At 37.8% G+C, this 25,719-nt stretch overlaps 2 protein-coding genes across 9 annotated transcripts; one reads left to right on the top strand and one right to left on the bottom strand.

Annotated features, from left to right (window-relative positions):
* The first annotated feature begins 747 nt into the window (after positions 1-747).
* Positions 748-5,157, top strand: zmat5 (zinc finger, matrin-type 5). 8 transcript variants are annotated; one of them, XR_003462890.1, is made up of 8 exons: positions 760-924; positions 1,144-1,293; positions 2,188-2,361; positions 2,641-2,703; positions 2,795-2,875; positions 4,084-4,192; positions 4,300-4,578; positions 4,620-5,157. XR_003462890.1 is itself a non-coding variant. In XM_010737968.3 (7 exons), exons 3-7 carry the CDS (start codon positions 2,235-2,237, stop codon positions 4,445-4,447), a joined length of 528 nt encoding a protein of 175 aa, XP_010736270.3. In that variant the 5' UTR covers positions 748-790; positions 1,144-1,293; positions 2,188-2,234; the 3' UTR covers positions 4,448-5,157. The 8 variants fall into 8 exon arrangements, 7 of the variants coding, with proteins under 7 accessions (XP_010736270.3, XP_027138020.1, XP_019134375.2 ...); XM_010737968.3 differs by having other exon boundaries at positions 748-790; positions 4,300-5,157; XM_019278828.2 differs by having other exon boundaries at positions 751-794; positions 4,300-5,157.
* cabp7b (calcium binding protein 7b) lies at positions 4,830-23,884 on the bottom strand. The gene is made up of 5 exons (XM_010738938.3): positions 22,915-23,884; positions 10,593-10,736; positions 10,381-10,493; positions 9,799-9,946; positions 4,830-9,692 (listed from the first exon to the last, which is right to left on the bottom strand). The coding sequence occupies exons 1-5, from the start codon at positions 23,021-23,023 to the stop codon at positions 9,565-9,567; spliced, it is 642 nt and encodes a 213-aa protein (XP_010737240.1). The 5' UTR covers positions 23,024-23,884; the 3' UTR covers positions 4,830-9,564.
* Between the last annotated feature and the right edge of the window lie 1,835 nt (positions 23,885-25,719).

Here is a 25,719-nt window from a genome sequence, read left to right as displayed (position 1 = left end):
AGGTAAACACCAATATAAAATTATTAAACTTTAATTAATCTTCACTGAGTATATATATTTCAAATTTAATAATAAAATAAATTATCTCTTTGTTTTTACATGTTTTGGGCAGTAAAAGTTAAATAAAAATGGCCTTTAGCACATTTTTACGGTGGCTTTTTACTCTTGCATTAAATAGTGAACTGCACTGCATACTGTATGCAGACTTGCATGCATGTACAAATCGCAAGCAGTTAATATTGTGCTAGTACTAGTATTGAACTACAAGATGCAAAACAGCTGCAAGCTTTGATTAGAGTTATGTAAAGCTTTTGATGGGATGAGTTAATTGCCACACGGATACTGTTAGACTTGTTTCTGTATATATGTGTTCATTTGTTCATACCGCCATATTTATACTATTTATATCTTCCAGACTTGCCACTGTCTTTTCTTGGATGTCTTTTAGCTTGTATATATTTTTATATTTCTATTTTCTATTTTTTTTTTACATCTTTTACTTATACTTTATATTTCATGTTTATTGTTGTTTGCACCGGGATAAGAGGGAAACACAATTTTAATTGTCTGTATGTCCTGTACATATAGCAGTATTGATAATAAAGTTGACTTGACTTGACTTGACTGAGCTTATGCAGCTGCCATGTGGCGAGGGAACGTACTGCATGAATCACTCACTGAGACTGAGACTACTCATTACTCGCGAGTCATAATAAAGACCAGTTCAAATTGAACGATACGTTCCCAACTGACACACCACCCACCGTTGTGATGACCCTGCAGAGACACCGTACGTGAGTAAAAGGCGCAGTAGTCAACTTGGAGGTTTGTTTTGTGTGTGTTTTTTAAACCGGATAGCTGCAGACTGTGCGTGTGTGTGCACAGAATAAACCAAAGAGGAGGACGGACGCTGTATTATAAATGGTTTGTGCTCTTCGTCTTTAAATTCAGCGTTAACAGGTGGTGAAAACAAACGTGAGCTAGTTAGCTAGCTAGCTAAAATATCCACATTTACCATACGGACTATTACTCTATATACTGCTACTGACACATGTTTGGGAGTGTTTTGTTTGCTACGAGCGTTAAACTGTGTGTCTACATGACCAGTATCATTCTTAACAGCTTTGTACCTCCTGACTTCAGGATGCTGCTAACTCTCAGTGGGAGAGGAGGTGTTTCGGTCTAACGAGTGACCATGTTAACTGGTGACCGTTAGCCGAAAACGCGACGAACGTCGAAGAACAAGAAGAGAGAATACGTAGCTGTCAAACAAAAACACGAAAGACAAATCAGGTATGTGTTTAAATTAAGCATAAATAAATCAAATAAAAATGAACAAAGAAGGCATTCACGAGTTTTGAACACTTGACGACAACTACAGACGCATTTCGCAAACGGTCACCAGTTAACACGGTCACTCGTTAAACCGAAACAGCAATGCATAAATGTTATTTTAAACAAGGCTCCTCCGTTTCCCAACCAGTAGATGGCAGCAAATTAATACTACTAATACCAATTGTACTCGTTTATGATGTTGTACCTCTTATATAATAAACTCATAATTTTTAGTCCCAGACCAAATCTGTGTGACATTTACATGAACGCAAAAGTAAACAAACAAATGAGACTTTGATTATTTTATGCAAATGGTGACAAACTTGCATTGATGCGAAATTCAGAAATGTCAAAACAAATCAATACTAGGAACGTGATTAGGTGTAAATTAGGCCTGTTATGTACTTCATACTTCATACTGCTGAACACTTAGTCAGCTAATTCACAAATAAGTGGATGAGCGATCTGACAGAAAATTAATCATTTATGATTAATCATGCGCAAACAATATTAGATTTGAGGAATTGCTGCCTTGCTCTGTTTAATATCACTGTTTATTCCTGAAGATGTTATCTCAGGCTATGAGAAGTTGTGACTGTTTACATTTCACAGACTAAACAATATATCCATTAATCAGAAAAATAATGAACATATTTATTGATGTTTGTACAGATAAAGTGTGCTTTGGCTAAACTCTGTTTGTGTAGACTTTGTCTTGTTTTGTTAATGTATGAGCTTGTGCATAATGATGCATAACATGGCAACACTCACGCAGATGATGTATCATACACAAACCGTTTTGTTTGTGTTGACAGGGCAGTCACGTTTCCTTTTCTGATTGCTGTCTTTCAGAGATTTAACAGGTGACATCTTGCTGGTCTGAGCACATAACCTGCACCATGGGGAAGAGATACTACTGTGACTACTGCGACCGGTCCTTTCAGGACAACATGCATAACAGGAAGAAACATTTGAATGGTGTTCAGCATCACAGAGCCAAGAAGGCCTGGTTTGACCATTTTAGAGGTGAGACTGCAGCTATCGACCGCTGAGATGTGGTCAAATATATTTTTATGACATATAATGTTTTTGTGTGATTATGTTTTTTTTTCTAGATAGCAAGCCTTTGTATTACAATTGACCTTTTTAAAAAAAATACTAAATCTTAAATAGGATTATGAGATTTTAATTGGAGAATTAAGCATGTTTAAATTTTATTATGTCATCTTTGCTGCTTATCTGTTTACTTTATGATAGAGGATTATATAAACAAGCATAGATACAATATCATTTTACTTTTTACAGACTCTTCAGCCATTCTGCACGATGAGCAAACAAAGAAACCGTGCAGGAAGTTTCTCCAAAAAGGTAACGTGACAGTTCAATTTAACATTCATCAAGTAACTATAAACGAAATTATTTCTAATTCCTTTTCTAAATTTCCTTTTTTTATTTTTAGGAATTTGTGATTTTGGCCCTAATTGCAGATTTTCTCACATGTCTGAAGAGGACCTCTTTAACTTAAAAAGACAGGTGGAAGGTAAGATCTTACCAAATAGTAGTGCTGTGATTGAGAGCTTCCCAAATGAATACGCAAGGTTAGGGCTGCACGATCATAGCAAAATGATTATCAGGATTATTTTGTTTAGAACAGAGATCATGTTCATTGATCATGATTATTCATTGATTTTTAGGGACAAAATATTTTAGTTTTAATTAAGAGAGTACTTCCATATTGTTCTACATTGCTGTACAAATATTTGCATCAAAATAAGACTAGTCCTCATTCACAGTGAATCTCCAAGAAGGAAAATATAAATTAAATTGTATCATAACTTTATTACTTTTCAATTAAAGTCAAGAAAGCATTGCTTTCTCTTTTACTGGACAAGAATAGAGATTGATTGAGGCGATGTGGGCGTGGATTATTCTTCTTGGCCTTCGTGCATTGATCGCACTGCAGTAAGTGCTTTTTTTTCTGGTGGTCCAACAAAGTTAGTTGAGTTGCTTTGTGAGTTTCAAGCACACTTTGCATATTACTTGTTTTTGCCTATCATCACCTGGCTTAAATCCCAAATACTTCTAAACAGTGCATGATGATCCATTTGGAGGGGGACCAGCTCTTTGCCCTTTCCTCCAGACATTTGACTTTTGTTTTGCTCGTCTGCTCTCCGTTGTTTATTACTCTTTATTACTCTTCTACTCTAGAGTGCAATATCCAGAGAATTTTTTGCACAGGCTGCTGCAGGGTAAGCACACAGCGACATGCCAGCTCCCCAAAAATGAAGCCAAATCGATGGCTCCTGGTGGCTGAGTGTTAGTTTAGGAAGTGCTTGATTTGATAGGCAGCAGAGGTTTTTCAAAGAACTGAGCACGGATTTTAAACATCAATATTGCAGTCCAGCATGTTCATTTAACTCTGAGAAGTCAAAATCGTGATCATGAATAATATATGATTAATTGTGAACCCTGGGGCGGTGTTTAGCTCAGTTGGTAGAGCAGCCGCCCCATATGCGAAGGCTCAGTCCTTCCTGCGGAACCCCAGGGTTCGAATCTGACCTGGCTCCTCCCCGCATGTCATTCCTTGTCTCTCTCTCCCCGCATTCCTGTCACTCTTCAGCTGTCTCTATCAGAAATGAAGCTTGAAAAGACCAAAAAAATAATCTAAAAAAACAGATACATGAAACACTTTTTATCCAGATAACCGTGTGAATGCTATATGATTTTATATATGTGTATTTCTTTCAGATGAAAGACAGCGCAGAGAGGACTCTGTAGACAGAATCATACCTGGTCGAAGTATCGAAGAATGGCTCTCTAGAAGAGAAAAGAGGCTGGCTGCCCTCAGCACCAAAGGGTATGCACATTCAGTTCTGTGTATGACACTTAGTCATACATGGTCAGCATGACTAATGGTTACTCCCATTGATTGAGAATTCAACTGTCAATTATTTAATTCTACAGGGATATAAAAACTGAGGAAGACAGTGAAGACTGCCAAGCAGAAAGTGACGTACCTCCACAGCTCCTCTCCATTCCCGACCTTCCACCCTCTCTTATACCTCCTCCTCCAGGAGGATGGAAAGTCACAGTGAACACAGAATGGGGTTAAGAGGTATCCACTTTGTGGTTCAAATCACTGCTGAGTGGATATGTGACATGAATAGGAGAAGGAACGGTACAGAACACATATGTTATTCAGAGATGCTGTCAGGTTCATATGTCAAGTAACTAGATTTGTCAGTTAATACTAAGAATTTGCTGCCATGTCCCGTTTTTTTTAGGTTCGTCTTTACAGTGACACTCATTTCTAAAATACAGCAAATGTATAAGCAAATTATATTTATCTATACAGGCAATCCAAAATAACCTTTATAACTGACACTGTGTTCCTGTGTGCCTTTACAGTTAGACTTTATTGAGTTATATTTGACGTCATGAAGTCCCAGAAGGTATGGAGAATTGCTGAGCAGATGGAAATAATTTTTTTTTCTTTTATTTTAATCCCGTGCTGCGTCACCGGGGGGAATCACTGATCTGACTGAATTTTTTTTTTCTTTTCTTTTTTTAACCCAGCCACTGGAAAACACCACTTAACTTCCTAAATAGTAAAGATGGTAAATAAAATGTAAAAAGGTACTTTTTAAAGTAAATGGTTGGCTTTGAAAAGTGCAACTAATATTTCATATTGTCATGTCATATTTAACTATTGAGCATGTGGCTTTATTTATTGTTTGTCAGTCCTCTTTGTATGTCCCGTAACCCCCCTTCAAACGCATCCCTCACTGTAGCCCTAATTATGTTCATTAAAATGTAACTAAATTCCCCAAAGTTTGCCCCCTTTCCCTCAGCAAATTGAATTAAAAATGAGCAGAGGACAGTCATTATAGTGGGCGTGGCCTCGTTGATTGGTGATGAAAGCTGCCACCATGATGTCACCTGCCCCCAAAATCAGCCAATAGCGACTTTCTAATGCAACATCCACGTTTCAACCAGTAGAGGGAGGTAGCTGTGCACATTTTTACCACAATATGTGTAATTCAAATACTTTGCACTAAACTGCCAGATTTGGAACTGGTTATTAAATAAACTGGATCTGAAATAAGTGGTTTGAGGGTTTAGTTACACTTTAAGGCAGCTTTCATCATTCATTCATTCATTCATGCACTCTGAAGCTTCCCTCTTGTGAATAATTCGGCTCCCTTAATGAATTTCACATAAACCGCCAACTTGAATCTAAGAGGTGTATGCTGTATATTAAAAAAAGTGACACTTCACCTCCTAACCGCAGATCTAAGCCTCTTAAATTACTTCATGTACTCTCAGACTTTATGAATACAGTTATTCTTAATTCCAAAGCATGGATGCTTGTGTACGTGCTAGATAAAGTGCAGCACTATATAAGTACAAAGAAAATCTTTGCAGTCTTTGCTCTGTTACTAATGCCTGCTTAACATGCCCAATGCTGCACTGGCATGGCCATCACACCAACGGATCCTGACTGCTCTCCCCTCCTGGAGGGCTCCTGGTCTTAAACTGTTGAATGTGGAATGAATTCAGAATTTTACTCTGTTTCTCTGAGAAACATCCTCACCAAGATCTGCTCTTCTTTTTAATCCTCTGTATTCGATGTTAGCATCAACTATGTGGTTTTAATTTGTGACCAATGTCACATTTATAAATAGAAAACAACAGAGAGCAAGTTCATTTTTAATGCCTTTGATTTTTATTGGACTACATGCATCTAGACACCACTTACATTAGTGTATAATTGATGCAGTAACCTCTACATGTGCAGTAACAAATAAAACAGCGCTGGATATTCTCAATCTAGACATTAGAGTTAGTAGTAATGTCACAGTAGGATGGTACAACAAATGTTAACTGGAAACTTTTATCAAGAATATAGGGGAGCCTGAAAGACATGAATACTTATTGTATTACGGACAAGTCATTTCAAGTCAAAAATACATTTAACTTCAGATTTATTTTTGTCAAAGGTGGTGATTTTGTCAAATGGATGTCCCATCTTTCTAAAAGTCTGTCTAAAGCTACTTTAAGTCAAGGCATGAAAGTGCAGTTTTTACTCCAAATGACAAAGGCACACAACAGAAGACATCTATACAGTCCAAATTAAATTGATAACAACAATTAAGACAAATTGTACATAAATCTGCTCATTAAAACACTGTAACATACAGAATAGGACACGATATTTGCTTATATGTCATATGACAAGATTTGACACGATAAGTATATTTTGCATTCACACAAAACCCATAACCTTACATGATATGTTCACATGAAGAGGTAATGTGATGTCATATAAGTAGACTTAAACAGATACTATATACGAGATAAAATATCACTTTTATTGCCAGAATGAGTCTCACTGTTTCACACTTTTCCTCTTGTGATATAGCTTTGATAAACTTCAAGATAAAAAGAGCAAGAAAAAATATATAGCATTTTGTAAAATCAAATTTGACAAGTATTTATTAAAGAAATCATCCTGAAAAATGAATCTTAACAAATCTGAAAAGTTAATGTAAGTGAATATGTCCAGTCAGCCTGGAAATTATACATCAGAAACCTGATATTTTTTGTATATTTTCTGTATTGTTTGTTTTATACAAAACATTACGCTTACATTCATAATAAAATCACATAGATTTAATGTATCACTTTCAAGTAAGAAAATATAACCATGTTATACTTTAAACAATATGTTGTTTTGGTGGTCCATGTAAAAAGCCAGAAAACAACATTTTTCATGATATGTTAAATTATCGTTCACAGCATACTGCAAAGTATTTAGTATTTTTGATATCGTCTGCACATCCACAAAAATTCGACATTTACAGGAAAATGTCAAATACTGAGTTTTTTTTTTTTTGTTTTTTTTTTGCAACAATCACTTTACAAATTGCATAATTATTTGAATACATACATCTGAATTCAAAATTTGATCTCACACACATAGAACACACATTTATTTCTAGTTTAATGCACATGCAAGTGTGTGTCGTGTTAATTTCATCCTCATTAGCTCTCATTGTGACAGTTAACACCGTGTTTTGTCGAAACATAAACTCGGTCATGGTTGAATTTGTTCACAGCTGGTAGCTCAGTTCATAGAGCAACCCAGTTGTGTTTCATTGTGATGCCTATCATGGATGCACAGATTTGAAATATGCAGCAAAATTGTGCATGTGTCACAGCAGACTGTGAGTATAAACCATGTTTTACCAAGTTACATGATGGTCAATAGATTAATATTAATGTTTGTTCTGGACTTTTTGCATAAATAACTCTGCACACTGATATTTCTTAGAGGGATTTTGTGATTTCCTTCTGTACCCTGTCTTTTATTTCAACTTAACTGTTCACCTCCGCTTAATTCACATTTCCAGCTGAGAAAACAGCTGTTTGATTTACAAATCAATCCCAAGCTGCTCAGCCAAGAAGGCTCACCCCGAGCTTTAAAACAAACCCATTAATTTTTAGAAAAGTGTGACGTCTTCAGAAATGAACCGTGGGATTTCTCTGCAGATCAGCTGACATGAGTCTGCAGTGTGTGGTGGAATTTCCACGTCTCTTTTCCATCCTTCTTTTTTGGCAGTGCTGTCCGGTGTGTTCCTGTGCTTGTTCACCAGTTTATTCAAATTGTTGGGTTTTTTTGTACTTCTCGTTGTCATGACGGAAACATTTGGGATTTTTTTTTTCTTTGCTTGTAAATATCATGTGCCTTTTTACTTCAGTTTAAGCTGAGCTAGCTCTAGTTGGATAGTAACATGATGCTTTACAAAATATGAAATGGTTGCTGTTTGTAGCATTTAAGCAGTGCACCTGACAGATTTGCGTGATTTCACACCCCCTGTGCGTTGTTCTAAAGACATGTGTAGCTTCACAATATTTTTACGAGACCAAAAGTCTACAGCCATGCTAGCGGCTCTGAGAGGCTGTACTTAGGCATGACAGTGCTTTGAGCTAAATGCTAATGCTAGCATGGCAGCATGCTCACATTGACAATATTAACATGCAGCACGTATGAGCATGCTATCATTTGCTAAGTAGCACTAAACACTGAGGTTGAGTATGAATGTCATTAAAAATTCTGTCATAAACCAAAGTATTGGACCTCATGGTGGTACTACATGAAAGGTTAAGGAATCACGGATGTATTACAGTTATTCGTATGGGCACATGAATGTCCAAATTTCATGGCACTTCAGTCGTCAACGGTTGAGACATTTCACTCAAAAACCACAACCTCATGCTGATGCTACAGGAAAAATCAAGGGATAACCAAAATAATTGAAAGAAATCCTCAACAAACCATAAATGTACCAAATTATATACCAATCCATCCAGTAGTATTTCACAGGATAAGAGAAAACTTTGATCTACTAGCGGCTTTAAAGCAAAAGTCAGGAGATCAAAAAAAAAAGTCACTAAGATTTGTTCTCTGGGAACTGTTTGAGATATTTCTGTCTGGACCAATATTGTGAACCATCAAAAGCTGTCTATATGTTAAATATTGAATTCAACAGACTTGTACAGCTTAGATGAGTCATCCAGTCCTGTGTTTTGAATCTGTTCAGCTGCTCTTTTGTTTAAATTCAGATCACAGATGATTCTGGTTTAGTATTTCTGGATGTGAACTGGACCGGACTGGAAATATTGGCAATAAAATAAACACTTCATTTAAAAGAGACACATTATGTCCAGACATTTATCCTTATGATTTCAAACTATTTAATATGTAGCCCATCAACACTTTTATATTGCTTAATTACTATCATCAATACTATCATTATTCCCAATGGCAGAGTTCTCATCAGCAACATTAATTGTTTTGTTAGACACAGCACAGCTATTACTACAGCACATACTGTACACTGAAATACTGAAGTCTTCTACATTTGGGTTTCCTAACTAATTTCTTAGAAAACATCAGAAATTTGACTCACTGTTTAGAATACTAATCAGCCCTTGAAATGTCTTCATTTCGTTCTATCCTTTTAACCATGGTATGTTATGATTAGTGGCCATACAAAACCATTGCATGAGATCATTTCATCCATTATAGAGGGAAGCTGTGATAGCATCATCGTGGGTGTTGAAAACATTGAACAAAACCAAAAAACTGTCAAGTATTTTGGTTAATGTTTGCTTTCTTCCATTGTCTGTCCTTTAATCTCCTTGTAACCAGCTGGAAACAAGCATTTACTTCATTCCTCTGCGGAGCATTTGATTTGCTGCAATGAGCATAACGCTGATGATGAATGCAATGGCGAAGGCACAAATCAGGCTTTTACGCACGCATGTGTGTTTTTCCTGTTGTGTTGGGCTTGCTGTGGAAAGATTTAGAAAAAAATATATACATATATTAGCACATCTGAGTGTCCAAACAGAGATTTAAATGTGTAATGTGTGAAATAAAATCTATACATGACATACTGTCAATATCCACGTGGGACTCTGGACTGTTCAGGTGGCTTTCCTCAGTCATGATGATGTTCTCAATGTCTTTCATGGTGAGGTGGTCACGAAAAGTATCGTAAAGCAGTCTCTTAAGCTCATCCACTGTCAGTTTCTGCATGTCACACTAGGAAGACAGAAAACACCAAGAAAGGTGTTATTAGCAGAGGAAAAACCTTCATCTCAGTGCCCTGTGGGTCAGAAATAAGGATGCTCCTGGCTTTGATTGTTACATGTATGAGAATATTCACCAGACTATTGTTTCAAAACAGTATTCTCAATGGTAGAGTATAAAAAAAGCCATCAGAAAACCAAGAACTTTATTTTTTTGAGCAAAGTCAGAATGGCATATATTATATAATGTTATAATAATGCTAGTTTAAACGAGTAGATTTACATCATTAAGTTTTATATTGGCATTTTAATTGAAACAGATGGCTCTTTATTGCAAAGCAGCGAAAAAGCCAGTGGCAAAACTTACTCAAATGTGGACAGAGAATGGATTAATAAACACCAACAGAGGAATAGACCTAAATTAATGACTTTGATGACAACATATACCTTCCAAAACACTGAATCAAAGTCTGCTCCGTGGAACTTATCGGGCATTCCAGCAGACGAAAGTTTAGGACCAAGCAATGTGACGAATTCCTCAAAGCCGACTTGACCGTCACCTGATGAAACAGACAGAAATATTAACATGATGTTGGATTATATGCAGCAGAGCCTGTGCACTTTTGAACTTGCAGATTGAGAGAGAGAGAGAAGCGTACCATCTATGTCAAGTCTTTGGATGATAACCTCCAGCTCCACCTCATTGGGCATGTAGCCCAGTGAGCGCATGGCCATCCCCAACTCCTGCTTTGAGATAAATCCATTTCCATCTCTGTCAAATACTTTGAACGCCTCGCGAATCTCTGTTGGAGAGAGGAGGGAAATAATTAGGATGAGAGAAGGGAGGAAGGAGGCATAGCACGGCAAGCATGTTCATATAGATTTATATGAACAAAATCACACTGTGAGCATCAGTAGACTGACTCGTGTGTGTACAGTGTGCAAATTAAGAGTTTAAAACCATTTGAACTTGTGTGTCCTTGTTAAACAGAGAATATCAGGCAGTTTCCAATGCGTCATAGCTCAAAAAGTATAATCCCTGATCCTTAGACATTTATACTATGAGAAGACGGAGGCACACCTGAATATTTAGTGTTTGAAGAGTGGAAATTGAAGGAGTGAGAGAAGTTTAAACATTATTTCTAGTTCGTGATAGAGTCACACAGCCTGGTGATATTTTAGAAATCGACAAGGATCCTACCAACAAGTTGTTGTAGCCAAATCCTGATTTACTGTCCCTTATTTGCCTGTACAATAGAGCTACATTGTTATCCAAAAACTATTAAAAGCAAATAAATTGGCCAATGTTCCTTCATGACTATTATGACGATGGTTTATTTTGTGTAAATTCCACATATTCTAAGCTTTCTGGTGAAAATAGTCCCCAACTAATGCACCATTTACCACGTTTAGTTTGGATATAGGTCCAAGTTTAGGTTAGATTGTGGTCTTTCTGTATTTTTGAAAAAAATGGTCTTCATTATCATTCTCCAGCCTCCACTTATGGGTGCTGACAGGAAGCATTACAGTCACTGTCAAAACTTATAATGCACACTCTTCATTAAGAGCAGGGTTTGATTGTTTCAGCACAATGGACAGACACAGCCAGTGAGATTTGAATGTTTCAGAGTGACGGAAACCATTTCAGTACCGTGGACAGAGATGAAGAGATGGTAGTAGAATGCTTCCAAATTGTGCATAGAGTCAGACTGTAGCTGAATATTTCAGCACCTCGTATGGAGACAGAGAGTCTGTAGTTGAATGTTGTATGATGCAAATTACTTGTTTTTTGCTCTGTATGTATGTATGTTAACAAATAGACACCTTCAGGGCCAACAACTGTTACCTGTCATAATGATAGCACAATTGGTTGTGACAGAAGGCAGCGAGCAGGTTTATATGTTTCTAATTAACTACAACTTTTGGTAAATAATCTATAAACATTTGCCATTTGGCTTGTGTGTTCACCCTGGTTCATATTATTCTGTTTGAAGTGGTAAAAAGAGCAGTTGCACATCAAAGCCACAGAAAACCTCCGTGGTTCTTTTTGATGTAGATATACAAGACCCTTCAATGCCTGCCGGTAGTCACGTGTCATTTGATGAAACAAGACAGGCAATTTAAGAAAAGAATTGAACCTGTAGCGTATGAATGTATACCTGGACGCTGCTAGCCTGATATACCAGAAGCAGAAATAGAAACGTGTTGAGAAGAAAAAAAAGAAAATGAACACTGGAGTTGACATAATCGATAAAATCACCCTCTCCCATACAGGCACTACAGCTTATATAGTCTCAGTCATTCTGTCAACATAAGCTAAAACACAGACTCATCTAGCACTGCTAAACTTACATGGAACTTCAGCTGAACTTCATATAGATTAAAAAAACGCGATTGTACTCTTCCACCACAGAGAAAACTCATTTGCATGCAAGTATGTTATTGGGCAAGCACCACCTGTAATTTGCATGCAAACCCACGAGACGACAAGCACTGACCATCCATCTTGTGCCAATAAATGACTGGGAGACCAGCGTATAAGCGATAGCCCACAGTGGCAGTCCATAGCCTTGTGGGGAGGAAATAAAAGAATCTGTTCCATGAGGCCAGTCTTTGACACATTCATTGAGGTGCTTCTGTACAAGTGACACTGTCTGTACCAAACCTTGACATATCAGACACAACATATTTGTCCAAATTACAGCCAGCAGTGCAGCAGCACCAACCTAGATTCAATGCCATGACCCCTGACGCCTGTGACAAATAATGAAATCACCGAGCCAGCTGAGCTGTGGCTGGACTACTGAGTGTTTCACACCATGAGGAGTGAATATTTAAAACATGTGCCGCTACAACCCCAAGAGACACAACTCTCTGAATTTCACCTAGTTTTAAAAGATCTAATTACAATAATATGTCTTCTTGACACAGATATTGTGTTACAATTTTGTTTTAAGACACTCACTATACAAAAGTCTTGCCTTATATTCTCTATTATCCACTTTTCACCATCACAATTCACAAGTTTCTCTACATGAAAAGAAATTATGACTTAATTCTGATAAATGGTATACTTTTAAAGTTGATATTAACTGAGAATGGACATGTATTATCCTTGCGATATATTATTTACATGAGCATATAGACATTTTCAGGTTCACATATCTGAACTCCTGATTGTGCAATATAGTACAAAGCCTTATACAGAGATACAGCTGTGATACAGCTTTAACAAAAACTGATAAGTATAAGCGTCACAGAGGTACTGTTTTTTAATTATTTGACAATATTGTGTCCAACTCATGAATGTCACAGTGAGACACATCATTATGAAGTGTTTTGAGAACAATAACAATGCAGAATGCAAAACAGATGCAGTCAGACATTGATGCATGCTGTACACATGCTCCGGTTTCACTGCGAGTCCTTGATCAGAGAATTGAAGTAACCTTGCACTGGTCTGAGGGTGCAACAGCTCGGTCATCTCAAGTCAGTGTCGTGCCGTGAAAATCCTCGTACTATGAAATCACATGATTTTATCCTGCAGCAGCATCTAATCAAGTTCTGTGTGACTAAACTTTTTTGTGTTAATTGTGCGGACTTGAATACAAACTCGTTTTAACACCATTAAGCAAATCATTAATAGTGATGTGGAATTAATTATTGCACAGGTCAATGGCTGTGAAAATGCTTTAATGACTAAAACATGGTCATAAAAGATGTAAGAGTGTCTGTGGTCTTTGAGGTAATGCCATAGATGGTAACACTGAGTCAAACACAATACGTCATCAGTGTTCAGAGTCAAGTCAAGGGTAAAACCATAGCCATGGGCGTGTCTGCAGTCATGACACATATGCGCTACTAGGTTTGACTAATTAGGAACAAATTCTTTGATTTATGTGTTGATTGTTATTGTTTGTGTTAAATGATGAACACTGATAATCATATTGTGCAAAGATAATGAATATAATAAGCAAGAGGAGTTGTTGGTTGGTTTGGAGAGATCATATGAAGCATGCAGCATATAATCGAAATATTATTATAAATAAGCATATATCAATTTTATGAGCACAGTTAGTAAACAAAACTCAGATTTGTGGACATGCATGTAAATCCTCCTAATCTTTTTCACCAATTATGAAGATGACTAGTGATTTATCTCGACCATGATCGGTCTGCATTCTTAACACAATTCACATCACAAAGTAAATGTGATTCCAGCTACAGTATATCACCGAACAACTCAGGTCCTGTCAGATACAAATCTGATAAAGGCAGCACTGTTTGTTGAGCACCGGTTAATGGATGGTCCAGACAAATGTGTATGTGTACTGTAGCTACCTTTATCTAATTCATATCGCTGTTATTTCAGATAACATGCATTCTTTACGTCACGGTGACAGGTACTGCATCATCTTGAAAATGGATGTGGGGGCTACAGAAGATATATCTGTTTTTGTTGCTTTTTACGCCGTGGCATGAGAATATATTTGCCTTGCAGTGTATCCGGAATCATAAATGATAAAGGGTTGGGTCAGGTGAGGCAAAAAGAGGAATAGATTTTTATTTTTTATTTTTTATTTTTTTACATTAAACTGCCTTTTAAGTGTACCACAGCAAAAGTCATATGACCAGTTCATCAGATTTTGTCATGCAAGAACAAAATGAAATATTGACTGACAATTCCATGGTTAGCCCACTTAGATGATTGTTTCCTGGAGAGCAAACAGGCTTCTTGATGTTTATTTATTCTTCAGCTGTTTGTTTTAGGCTATTTGACCGACGGATAGATTATCGGCTTCTCCTCTCAATCATCATCTTAGTAAAACAGGTGCTTCTTTGCTCACCGTTTACTTCTTGGCCTGATCCCACTTTTTTGCCAGACCTGAGATCTAAACCCAGGACTTAAAAGTCTGCTGACCTTCCGGGTGAGCTAAAACAGAACATGAGGACCAACAGATCTGAGATTCATGCTGTTTATTCATGCAACAAAAAAAACAACAACATGAAAATGGTCCATGAGGAAAGCTGATGCCAGGAAGCATCAGAGTCAGTACACTGGCAGGCCATTGAATCTCTCTCCCCTAAATAATTGGGGAAATCCCAAATAATGGCTCTGAGCCAGTAGAAGAGTGTTGGAGACCAACGTGGCATTTGGAGAAAGATGACACTGTTGTACATCACCTTCATATACAGTATAATGTGCCAAAACTCCCAGAAAAATAATATTCATCAAATGCAATTTGTTTCTCTTTCATGGACCCTTTAGCTCAGACGGGTTTGTTTCAAGACTGCAGACTAAATATTACATCCTTCAGCCATTTGTTCATAATTAGAATCACAACTTATTGTTGCTGAGATTTCTAAACACACAGAGCTGGCCAGACTATCTCAACTGATGCATATATGGATATTGAAGTGAGTCTCTTTAGCTTGCTGCTAGTCCTCACTGTGACTATTTCTATCTGTTATGTTTGTCTGGGGTGTGACTTTCTTGTTGTTGACATTCAAACAACAAAGTTGCAACACAAATCTCTGGCAAGTTTTTAATGATTTTCTGGCTTTCTGCCTAATCAGCTGGATGAGTCTGTGAATTACTCTTGGAGTTCTCCACTCTGCCAGGCCACAGCCAAACTCCCTAATGAACTTCCTCCTTCCCCTTCCATCTTTTTGGAAGTTTTCCAAGTGATATTCTTTATAGCAACTTTGGCAACTTTTTCGATTATCACAAGTTAGTGGCTGTTTTGAGGGAACCCACCTCCCCATACCTGCTAATGAGTGGACTAACTGAACATTGAAGATGACTGAGCTTGTTTGCATCATTCATACGCATCGGAGAAGATTTGTTGGGAATTCATTCAACGAGGGACCAAACAACCTTGAGGAAAGGCAGGTGCCACCACTGAGAGAACCCTACAGTGATTGTCCAGTCCACTACAGAAATCCCTCTTCACCTTCAGGGAACGATCATGTCATTGCACAGGAAACGGTAATAGAGTTAATACAGCAGGAGGTAGATGAAGACGTTTCTTCACTCCACAGGGACAGAGGAGAAGAGAAAAACAACAGGTCATCTCCAGCCTCCAAAGTCAATATCAGATGTCACATTTAGTTGTTCCTGATCTAGATTAGTTTTATGTTCTATAGTCCACCGACTTCCAGAAACTGAATCTCAATTTGTACAGGACAAGAAGACTCAGACTTTACATTAATAGCTCTCAGCAAATTAGAACCAGAAATGATCTTTTGTGTCAAGATGCAGTGATGAAAAGAGTGAGATCAAAGGCACTGGACATCTTAAAAGATCCACTGTGGTAGATTTGGGAGATAGAAATGGAATACATTAGTCAGACATTGTTACCTTAGAATAAGCCCTTTATATCTACAGAAGGAGCGGGTCCTCTTACATGGAGTCCTCCATGACACATTGCCATATTTCTACAGTGCCAAAAACTGCCTCTAGGGCAGGACAGGGTGAGGTTAGGTGTATTTAGTTGGTTGTAATGTATGACCTTACCACTAGATGCCACTAAATCTGACACACTGGCCCTAACTGAAACCTTACTTAAAAAAAAATCATAAAGTTTTGTATGTTCCTTCAAGCAAGAATATCTCATTAAAAGGCGTCTTGAGGTAGTTACAGAAAATTTTCATTAAATAAGAGTCCCTCCCAGGTGGTTAAACCAATAATGGTATGATGACACCCATGACATCTTTCCTTCTGATAATGAAAGGGAAGAAACATGAATCACATTAAGCAGAGGCTGGAAAAATAATAAATGATGTACAGCTGAGAGCTCCATTAAGATCCTCACAGCAGAACGAAAATAGACCTACACGTGTCAAAACAATGCAAATTTACATAATAATTCAAAGGGCTGTGAAAATACCAGGATAATGTATGTAATGATATTTTTGTCTCACTTTAAACCCCAAATTTCTGACATCAAGGAGCCGAAATGGGATTTATTGGTTTGTACTGTGGTAGATTTTTAATTAAGTAACTGATTACAGTACCTTCAAGTCTGTGGCTTAACTCTAACTCTAGAAATTGATCCACTCCACCAACAAAGCACTGTTTAATTATTTAAATACAGCTCTGAATATGTGAAAAGACAGGATTTCTTGCCACCATTGGAGAGTCTTACAACAACACAGGCACATAAAAAATAAAAAAATCACTGCATCATCTCTGCTCCTGCACACTTACGCTACACCTTTCTTCGCTACTATGATTTAAAGTGTTTTCAAATTATTACATTTACATAAACAAACACAACACACAGAGACGGTGAAAACACGCTGCACAAGGCCCTGCAGCTAAGACAACTCCTGCTGTCAAAGAGTACTTGAAATACTCCCACTGCCTGCAGCTCCTGGCTGCAGGTAGAAATTACGTGACCTGATCTTTTTTGGCAAAAAGAATTACTGAGAATTAGAGCTTGACTTTACTTGTAGTTATTTTGCATGACCAGATGAAATGACTTATTACTTATATAAACGGCACATATTCGACTTCCAACTGTTCTTTTTAAAAGATGCTACTGTTTTATATTTGATGTTTTGACAGACCTTTAAAAAACTGCTTATAAAACTATTTCTCCTGGTCAGATCCCTCAAGGATTTCATGAAAAAATACGGTGAAGATAAAAACAGGTTGGTTAATACTTTATGCTGTTTTTGGCAGCTCCTGCTAACTGATGTTTACTGTTGAGAATATTTTCCAGCCCTCCTACAATGAGACGGAGGCGTTTCTGTGTGAGATGATGTCAAAACAAACCCATCAGACAGACCCATTAGTATGTGAACCCTTTAATCTACTGTATTAAATCTTTGTGGGTTACTTGACCTGTAGCACTTCTCAACAGTTGTTAAACAGTTAAAGTGTTATTTTTAATGATTAAAAAGTTTATGAAATAAGGTGTCAAAATCAGGTAAAAATGAGCAGTATTCTCAGCTCCAGAACTCTGGGGTGTGTCCGCTGAAAGCCATTTTGAAGCGACTGAAACGTGTCAGATGAGTTCAGAAAATGACATGACTAACTTTGAAACACTCTGAGTGAGATGAATTAATGTCTATCTCTCTGCTAGGGGTGCAGGGGTATGCTCAGGGTGGCCTCAGTGTGTCATCGAGGCACCGTTAAGGACTGCCCAAAAATCCTGGACTGAAAACTGGTGAAAAACTGTTTTAACCTCTAACGCCACATTTCAGTAATATATCATTCAAAGTCTTTCAGCAACTATTTTCCAACATGTTTAATGTATTTTGAAAGAGATCTCAGAATTACTTTTAAACGTTGAAATGTTTCCCAACTCAGGATGATGATATAAATGAAATATGCCTGCTGTCAACAGTCAGACAAGGGGAGAGTAAGGACACAATCTCATAATTAACATCTTACATTATAATTAAATGATGATGTTTGAAACTGTGACTCTCCGCGGACTGCTACAACGGTAATGACTAGATATTTGTCTTTCACCACAGAGAAATCCACATTTAAATAGGAGCAAAGATGATGGAACATCAAGTGTTCTGTCTGTAGTTTTTAACCTTGTTACTGTTGATTTGCTGTGAAAATCCCCCAAAACAAATTAAAAACGAACATTTACTCTTTACACTCAACGTTTCTCAATCGCACAGCATCTCCAACCACTGTAAACCTCACCTGACAAATGTTATTCTGTATGTTAAGTACAGTATATATTACAGTTATAGATCCCTGACAGCTGTAATACACAAAGTACACAAATACTTGCTGTTTACAATGTTGCTGAAAAAAATAACACCCCATTTGTACACACAAAAGAAGACGGCTTTGCATACAAAGTGGAAGACACTCTACACTTCACTACAATGCCTGACGTCTGGGGGATTCTCCTGTTGGCTGTGATCTATAAATACTTTTCACATCCTCTGACAGCGATGCACCGAGGAGCGATACAAGCTCAAAGAGACCTCCAAGAGTGTAACTGCCGGGGAAGTCGGGAGTGTCCAGCCATAAAACAAGAGTCTTATCAGTGTGAACACATGTGTAGTTAAAGTGTCTGCCAAGTTATCATTGTCTTGTTGTAAAATGGGTTAGTACTCTGTTTTACAAAAATGCTATATATCAGATCATGTTAATTAACTCTAATCACTTTAATATAAGGTATTTTACCTCATCTATACTGTATGCTCATACACAAACACATGATTGGACATAACTTTCTTTAAATGTCAGTATAATTATCCAAGGTAAGTCATTTTTATGTACGTCAGTCAAAGTATCATGGATGTATTGACTTGACTTAGTCGTTTATGTGTAATGGACTGAACTTGGCTCTGGACCTTGGTTTTAATATAGTGCTCATTAAATGTGGAGACACTTGGCACAGTGCATGTCCTCACAGACATTTACAGGAAAGTGCTCAGTGAATGCAACTCTTTCACACACGGTAAATACACACACACACACACACAAATGTTTAATAGATGTGCTTAATGCGAATAATACAATCATTACTGTTGTGCCACTGGTCTGAATAGCTTAAGTAATGTAGGTGTAGATGTAATTTGATGAAATTGATGAGATGGACTTTCCTTCCATAGCCACAACAGAGAAACTACCCAATGTCCAAGGTAAATAATTGAAAAAATATATAACAAACCAATTAGGTTTTTGATGAGATTTGAAAATGTATATTAGGATGCCGTTTTAGAAGACGCTGTAGGTCAATTGCTTGCACAGTAGTAATGGTTTGAATACATATCAGGGTTTGTGACAAGTGACACAAGAGCGAAGAAAAGGGCAGGAAGCCTCACCTCTGACCCTGCACACCTAGGCAACCATCTGTTCGAAAAACATTCCCTGGTCGCAGCAGCTCCATTAAGAGCTGTGAGTACTTAATCAACCTCCCTAAAGCTCGCCCAGTGTAAATAATCGTGTCTGCATTCAGTGCAAGTGTCTGTAATCCTCATGACCGTCATGTCCACTTCAGTCATGGTCATAATAATATTAGAGATATGGTTGTAATCCAAGTAAATCGTTGGATTAAAGATCACAGTCGTTCGGAGATTACAATGAGTTGCAAATTTATAGTGTGAGCCACTCGATAATTATGCATATTTAACTGCTTAATGATTATCATTCAATTAATTAATTCATTTAAATCCATATGGTTATGTGATAATTACTATATTGAAAACTGCAAATCACAAAAGTATGTTAAGAGGTGAGAAAATCCTCATTAAATGATTAAATAATTCTGCATCATTAATCTTTTTTTGAATGATGAATGGTGCCTTCTTACTTATTTTCCGTTCCACAATTAGTTTGTCGACTTCTTTAGCTTTTAAATGAAATAATATTTTCTTTATTTAAAATGCTATTAAGAAGCATATCATTGGAAAATAGCTCATATATTGAGCCGAATGTCTTGTAATGAAAGTTTTCAGTTGTATTATTTAGGAAAGAAATTGGGAGTTGACCCAGTTGACTGAAACAGCATCTAGTGGCCATTCTGTCACTTGTTACATATTCCTTAGATACAGTACATATACAAGTCCAAAAAAGTATTTTGTGCCTCATAGATTATTCTGTGTAACGTCCTGTTTAAAATTTTTCACCTCAAGTTGAAAGTGAACATCACTCTTTAATCTGTTTATTAAGGACAGTGTGTGTCATGTACTGTCTGTTTGCACAGGATGCAAGGTCTTTCTGTCCTTGTGTGTTATGTTTGTCATAGTGGGCACACGAAAAAGGTCGTCAGCATGTCTCTGCAACCATGTCACCGGGAAACATTCCTGTACATTCAACCACATAACTCACTGCGGTTCATGCTCAATTTATTTATTTATTTATCAGGTTTTATTGTCTTAACATGCAAAAATTGTCTGTATTAATATCACTGTTTAGAAGTAGGATAAATGATATATTTGAACCATCATATCGGTTTCTGTAAGACACTGTGCAGTTGATACAGAATGAACAAGCTTAAAGAAAACAGTAATTATCCCCATGGTAAGTGACTGGATAGTGATGAATCCATATGTAATCTTGCTGTGATATAAAACATATAGAGGAGGAGTGACTCATGGATAGCATGTTAATGAAGGTATTTTGCTCTTGCTTCGTGTCTTTGTGGCAGATTTCAATGCAGTCAAAATGAAGACGCAGCATTGGCTACAGCTGTACAATCATTTCCCAGCTCTTCATATAATGCAGCTCAGTGATGTGTCTGTAATCTGCTTCTCAGATGATCCCAAACACGTCAAATTACACTTGGTGTATATAAATACACACATTGCTAGGAAAAAGCTATTATCATAAATATGATTACGAGGAGTAATTACATGAGTTGAGCAATCAGGGAACTTCTGCCCCGAGGAAATTAAAGATCTTGTGGATGAAACAATATTTATAGGCTGAATTTCAGACCTCTCTGGAAAAAAAGGGGGGTAATTTTCATTCTGAAACTGCGGCACTGTTCATAACAGCAGCTCCTACTCTGTGTTAAGGCGGAGTAGATGTAGTGTAAAGGGTAGCTGCCAGTAAGTGGGAGGATGCTGATTCGAACCCTCACTCTGGCTGGGGTTAATCTGAAACTCTCACCTCTCTCTAGAACTAGAATCAAAGTGCTCTTTAACATACTTCATCTGCTGGTGAAGCTGCTCAGCGACAGAAAGGTAGAGCACTGTTTACCCCGGACACTGCTGAAGGTGTGAGGCAATGTAAATGTAGCAGTGCGTCATGCGCTCAGTGAATCTTCTCTGAGTAAATACATTCACGCCTGAATGATTTGCCTCGCTCTGTTCTGAATATTTAATGGATCTCAATTAGTCAACTACAGTTTGAATAGATTTCTCCATTACCTTAAAAGGTGTATTGTCATCGTCTGCACAGCTTCACTTTCAATTTTTACTGTTGTTCCAATTCTTGCTTTTTCCATAGCCAACCTTTTAATTAAATTTATTTTGTCATTGTAGATGAGTGGGTTTTCAATGTCAAATGAGTGACTCAAAGCAAGGGCAGGCATCCACTTGTGGGGCTCGGGCAACCTACAGACAGAAGGAGGAGGAAATGGAATTCCCTTCGCATAAAAGATTTGTCATATTTGTCATATCTGATTTGAGTTATCTCTTTATTGTAGTCTGCCTGGCTTTGGTCCAAACCAGTGCCAGCTGTGCTTTCTCATTGTAAGGACCAAAACAAAACGTCTGTTCTTAACAGCCACCACAGTAAGAACCATAATAATGCTCGAATGAATCTTTCAGATGGCCCAAGTACAACACTCTGCAGTTGATGGTTAGTTTTTATTAATTAATGAGGAAACATGAGGAAAAGCAGTACATCAAACAAACCCCCGGAAGAGATGAGAGGATGTAATTTAAGACTCAAAATGAATCAGTCTGCCATCTTATTCATGGGTTTGATCTGAACGTTGTTTTTTTGTAGAAACTGTGTTAGAATCTGCATTTTTATTGCTTTTTTTCACAGTTAGTGAAATCAGGTGGTCTCACAGCTGCTGTATCTCCAGAAGGAGACATGGCATTTGTGCATACAGATGTTGCAAGTTTATGACAATGTACCATGTATAAAGAACTTGGGGTGTGTTTTGTGCTGATATGTGATGTAAAACCACGAGCTTATTCACTGCAATAATTAGAGGACTTAATTTATGTACAAAATAACTGTTTGGTAATTAATTTTGGGTCTTTTTGAGGCAAAAATTGGAACAATATGCAAAAAGAAACCCAGGTGAAGCGATACAAATGTACCCAGACATACATAATATAGTATCTAATAATAGAGTAAGAGAGTATCTGTTGTACTGACACCCTCCATAAGCAGACCTACAGTTGCATGTGCAGTCAGATATGTAGATGTGGAAAAGAAGCGCACCCCGGGCTGGAGCTCTCCAGGGTGCTGAACTAGTTTAGCAGGTGGATGTTGCATTTTGATGTGACAACTCTTAACACCAGAATAAAAACTTCACTTACCTTCCACCTCATCCTCGGGCAGGATAACAGGGGTCCGGTAGGAGAGGACATCTGGAATAGTGCAAAGTCCCTTGTACATGAACCTGGTGGTCACAGCACGCACTGGCATTTCTGCGAGGGAAAACCAACAACTGTGTGGCGATCTTCATATAGCCTAGCTCTCCGGAGTTTTTTCGAGACAGACCCTTTTGCTACTGCCTTTAAACAAAATATCAAGCACAGGAAACAGGGGGAAAACCCCTCCGCAAAGTTCCTGTTTTCTTTTATTTCAATATATTTCCGATAATGCTACAATCTGAGGAGATCAGCTCGCACCGGGCACTGCGCGTTTATCCAATAATGCAGCTTGTAAATCGCATTTGGTGTCAATGCTTACCCTGCAGCCTACTGTAAGCAAGGTATGAAGCAAATAGGTAATGCCCGTTCATAAAAATGATATCAAACTTTTACTTCATAGCCTGATGAGCGAAGCTGCAGCCTTGTCTGGGTGTTTTCTTTTAGGCATTTAATGCCAGATATTTATTTGCTCATATTAAAATCTCGGTGCAATCAAATAGATAAACAGGCTACTTTCTGTACGCATAGCTGCTGCATTTCAGGATTAAAAAAAAGAAAGAAAAAGAAAGATAGATGATAATCTGAAGGACAAGAAAAACACTAAATCGACCTTTTCCTTATTTATTGCACTGCTTCCTACTCCAAACTGTCTATTCCCGACATAGTCTGCCTCACTTTTCTTCCCCGTATCGGCATCTTCTTAAAAAAAAACGAAGAAAGAAGAAGAAGGCAGGAATCGATGATACAAGATAAATTAAAAAAAAAAAGAAAGAGACAGCAGCAGTGATCCTATCCGGTAAACGAGGTATAAATAAAATCTTGTAACATTTCTTTTTTCCTGGAGAGCAGCTCCAAGGGAATCCGGGAGAGCCCCTCTCTTCTCATCTGATACAGACACGCTGTATGAGGAAGCGATCCCCTCTCTCTCCTCTGCTCTCCTCTCTCTCTCTCTCTCTCTCTCTCTCTCTCTCTCTCTCCAGCTGTCTGCTCCAGTCTCATTTAGGCTCTCACAAAGCAGCACACACACACACACACACACACACACACACACACACACACACACACACACACACACACACACTGCTGCCCCTGTCACATCGTAGTCTGTTGACCAACTGTCTGCCTGTAATGGGATTATATTCATTTTCTGCACTCCAGTCAGTGTGTTAAAAGTTCTCAGTCAAAACAAATTTGGGAAAATATAAGAGCCTGCTCTTAAAATTTCAATAAATCAAAACAAAAACTGAGCAACAAGTGAGGATTTTGAGCCCTGTTACTAATTTTCTTTTACATAGTCTGCCTCCTGTTCGGGTCAGAAATTTGCTTTGGCAGGTAAGGGGCTTTGGTAAATTAAATTAAGCCCCAGGCTGCTTGGTATCAGGGATGTTTCAGGCATTTCATAACCAAACATGAATTCAGTGAAATGTAGAAGATAAAAAGTGGGCGATGGTGGGGAGGGTGCAGTGGTACTGCACACCTGTAGGTGTGAATAGTTGTTTGTCTTGATGTGTCAGCTCTGTGATGAATTGGTGACTTGCAGGGTGTATCCCTCCTCTCACCCAATGCCAGCTGGGATTGGCTCCAGCCCTTCTGCATCCTAGGATAAGTGTTTATGCGAAATGGATGGTTGTGTTTAAGAAATGGAACCAATAACCCAGTTTATGAACCAGGCTAAAGAGTTAAACATAGTTAAACATTTAGGGAAATACTATTAGCTCTGGTTCTTAAACAGGTGCTATCTAGTCATAGAGTCTGGTCACAGACTTTCTTGTATTACAGTTAAACTGTATTTTAAAACATGTTTCTGAATACATTAGAGGATAGAAGAAATCAGCAATGCAGTAGCAGGATCTTGATTCATATTTAATCAGTGCTGCTGAGTTTGACAGTTTTCATCTGAGTTTGGGAGCCCGGCGTGTTGCGCTGGACAGACTCACTGATGATAACTTGTCAATCACAAGGCAGCCTCGGAGAATACCTGTATATTTTACTTTGAATTGGACCATAATTTACAATGTGAACATCATGCACTATGGAAGAACTGAAACTAGAGGTTGAGACCATAAACCCACAAGGAAATTGTTTACCGAGGTAATAAATCAAGTCATTTTTCCATAAAGCTCAATACAATCGAATCCTTTAACCTTTTTTATGCTCAGCTAACCAGCTGCAGTTTTGTATTTACCCCACAGACACGAGAGTGGTATCTATCTTCTCATCTGACTCTCAGCAAGAAAGGAAATGAGAGTATTTTGCTAAATGTCACACTATTTCTTAAAACACTGATTTGGAGCTTATCACTGTGCAAAATTACCTTTGCTATTGACAGTAAGTTGACAGCATGAACAGCTCAAAGCAGAATACCGTGTCACTTGCTCATCAACGCACGTTATTAACATATTTCCCATGTATAGACATTTTTTTTACCAGGAATCTTGTGACAGTTTAGGATTTGCGTGAGATATAATCCGCCTGATATCATTTAAAAAACTGACAGCGGATTATAGAAGTGATCTGAATTTGCTCATTCCTGATAATGAGAAACCGCACATAGAGGGTTAGGATATTTAGAAATATTTATATATTTAAACTTGGAACAAGGCAGCAGACACCCTGATTTCCTCTGTTCAGAACAAGCTGCATGAACCACTGAAATGTGATGAACATTCAGTGCGATGCATCCACATCAACGAAAACAGAAAACCCTCAACAACAAACAGACCTCACCCATTGAGAATGCCTGCACCT

The sequence above is a fragment of the Larimichthys crocea genome, chromosome IX (assembly GCF_000972845.2).
Source record: "Larimichthys crocea isolate SSNF chromosome IX, L_crocea_2.0, whole genome shotgun sequence".
Lineage (NCBI taxonomy): Eukaryota > Metazoa > Chordata > Actinopteri > Sciaenidae > Larimichthys > Larimichthys crocea.
The sequence above is the reverse complement of the archived record's forward strand: the minus strand, read 5'-3'. Positions and strand labels throughout refer to the sequence as shown.

What these genes read in the sequence shown, in the direction of transcription:
- zmat5 (XM_010737968.3), top strand. Translation starts at nt 2,235, where the DNA reads ATGGGGAAGAGATACTACTGTGACTACTGCGACCGGTCCTTTCAGGAC. An exon ending in CAGGAAGTTTCTCCAAAAAG is followed by an intron (nt 2,704 to 2,794) that starts GTAACGTGACAG and finishes TTTTATTTTTAG; the next exon opens with GAATTTGTGATTTTGGCCCT. An exon ending in CTTAAAAAGACAGGTGGAAG is followed by an intron (nt 2,876 to 4,083) that starts GTAAGATCTTAC and finishes TATTTCTTTCAG; the next exon opens with ATGAAAGACAGCGCAGAGAG.
- cabp7b (XM_010738938.3), bottom strand. Translation starts at nt 23,023, where the DNA reads ATGCCAGTGCGTGCTGTGACCACCAGGTTCATGTACAAGGGACTTTGC. An exon ending in GCCCGAGGATGAGGTGGAAG is followed by an intron (nt 10,737 to 22,914) that starts GTAAGTGAAGTT and finishes TCTCTCCAACAG; the next exon opens with AGATTCGCGAGGCGTTCAAA. An exon ending in TTGATTCAGTGTTTTGGAAG is followed by an intron (nt 9,947 to 10,380) that starts GTATATGTTGTC and finishes CTGTCTTCCTAG; the next exon opens with TGTGACATGCAGAAACTGAC.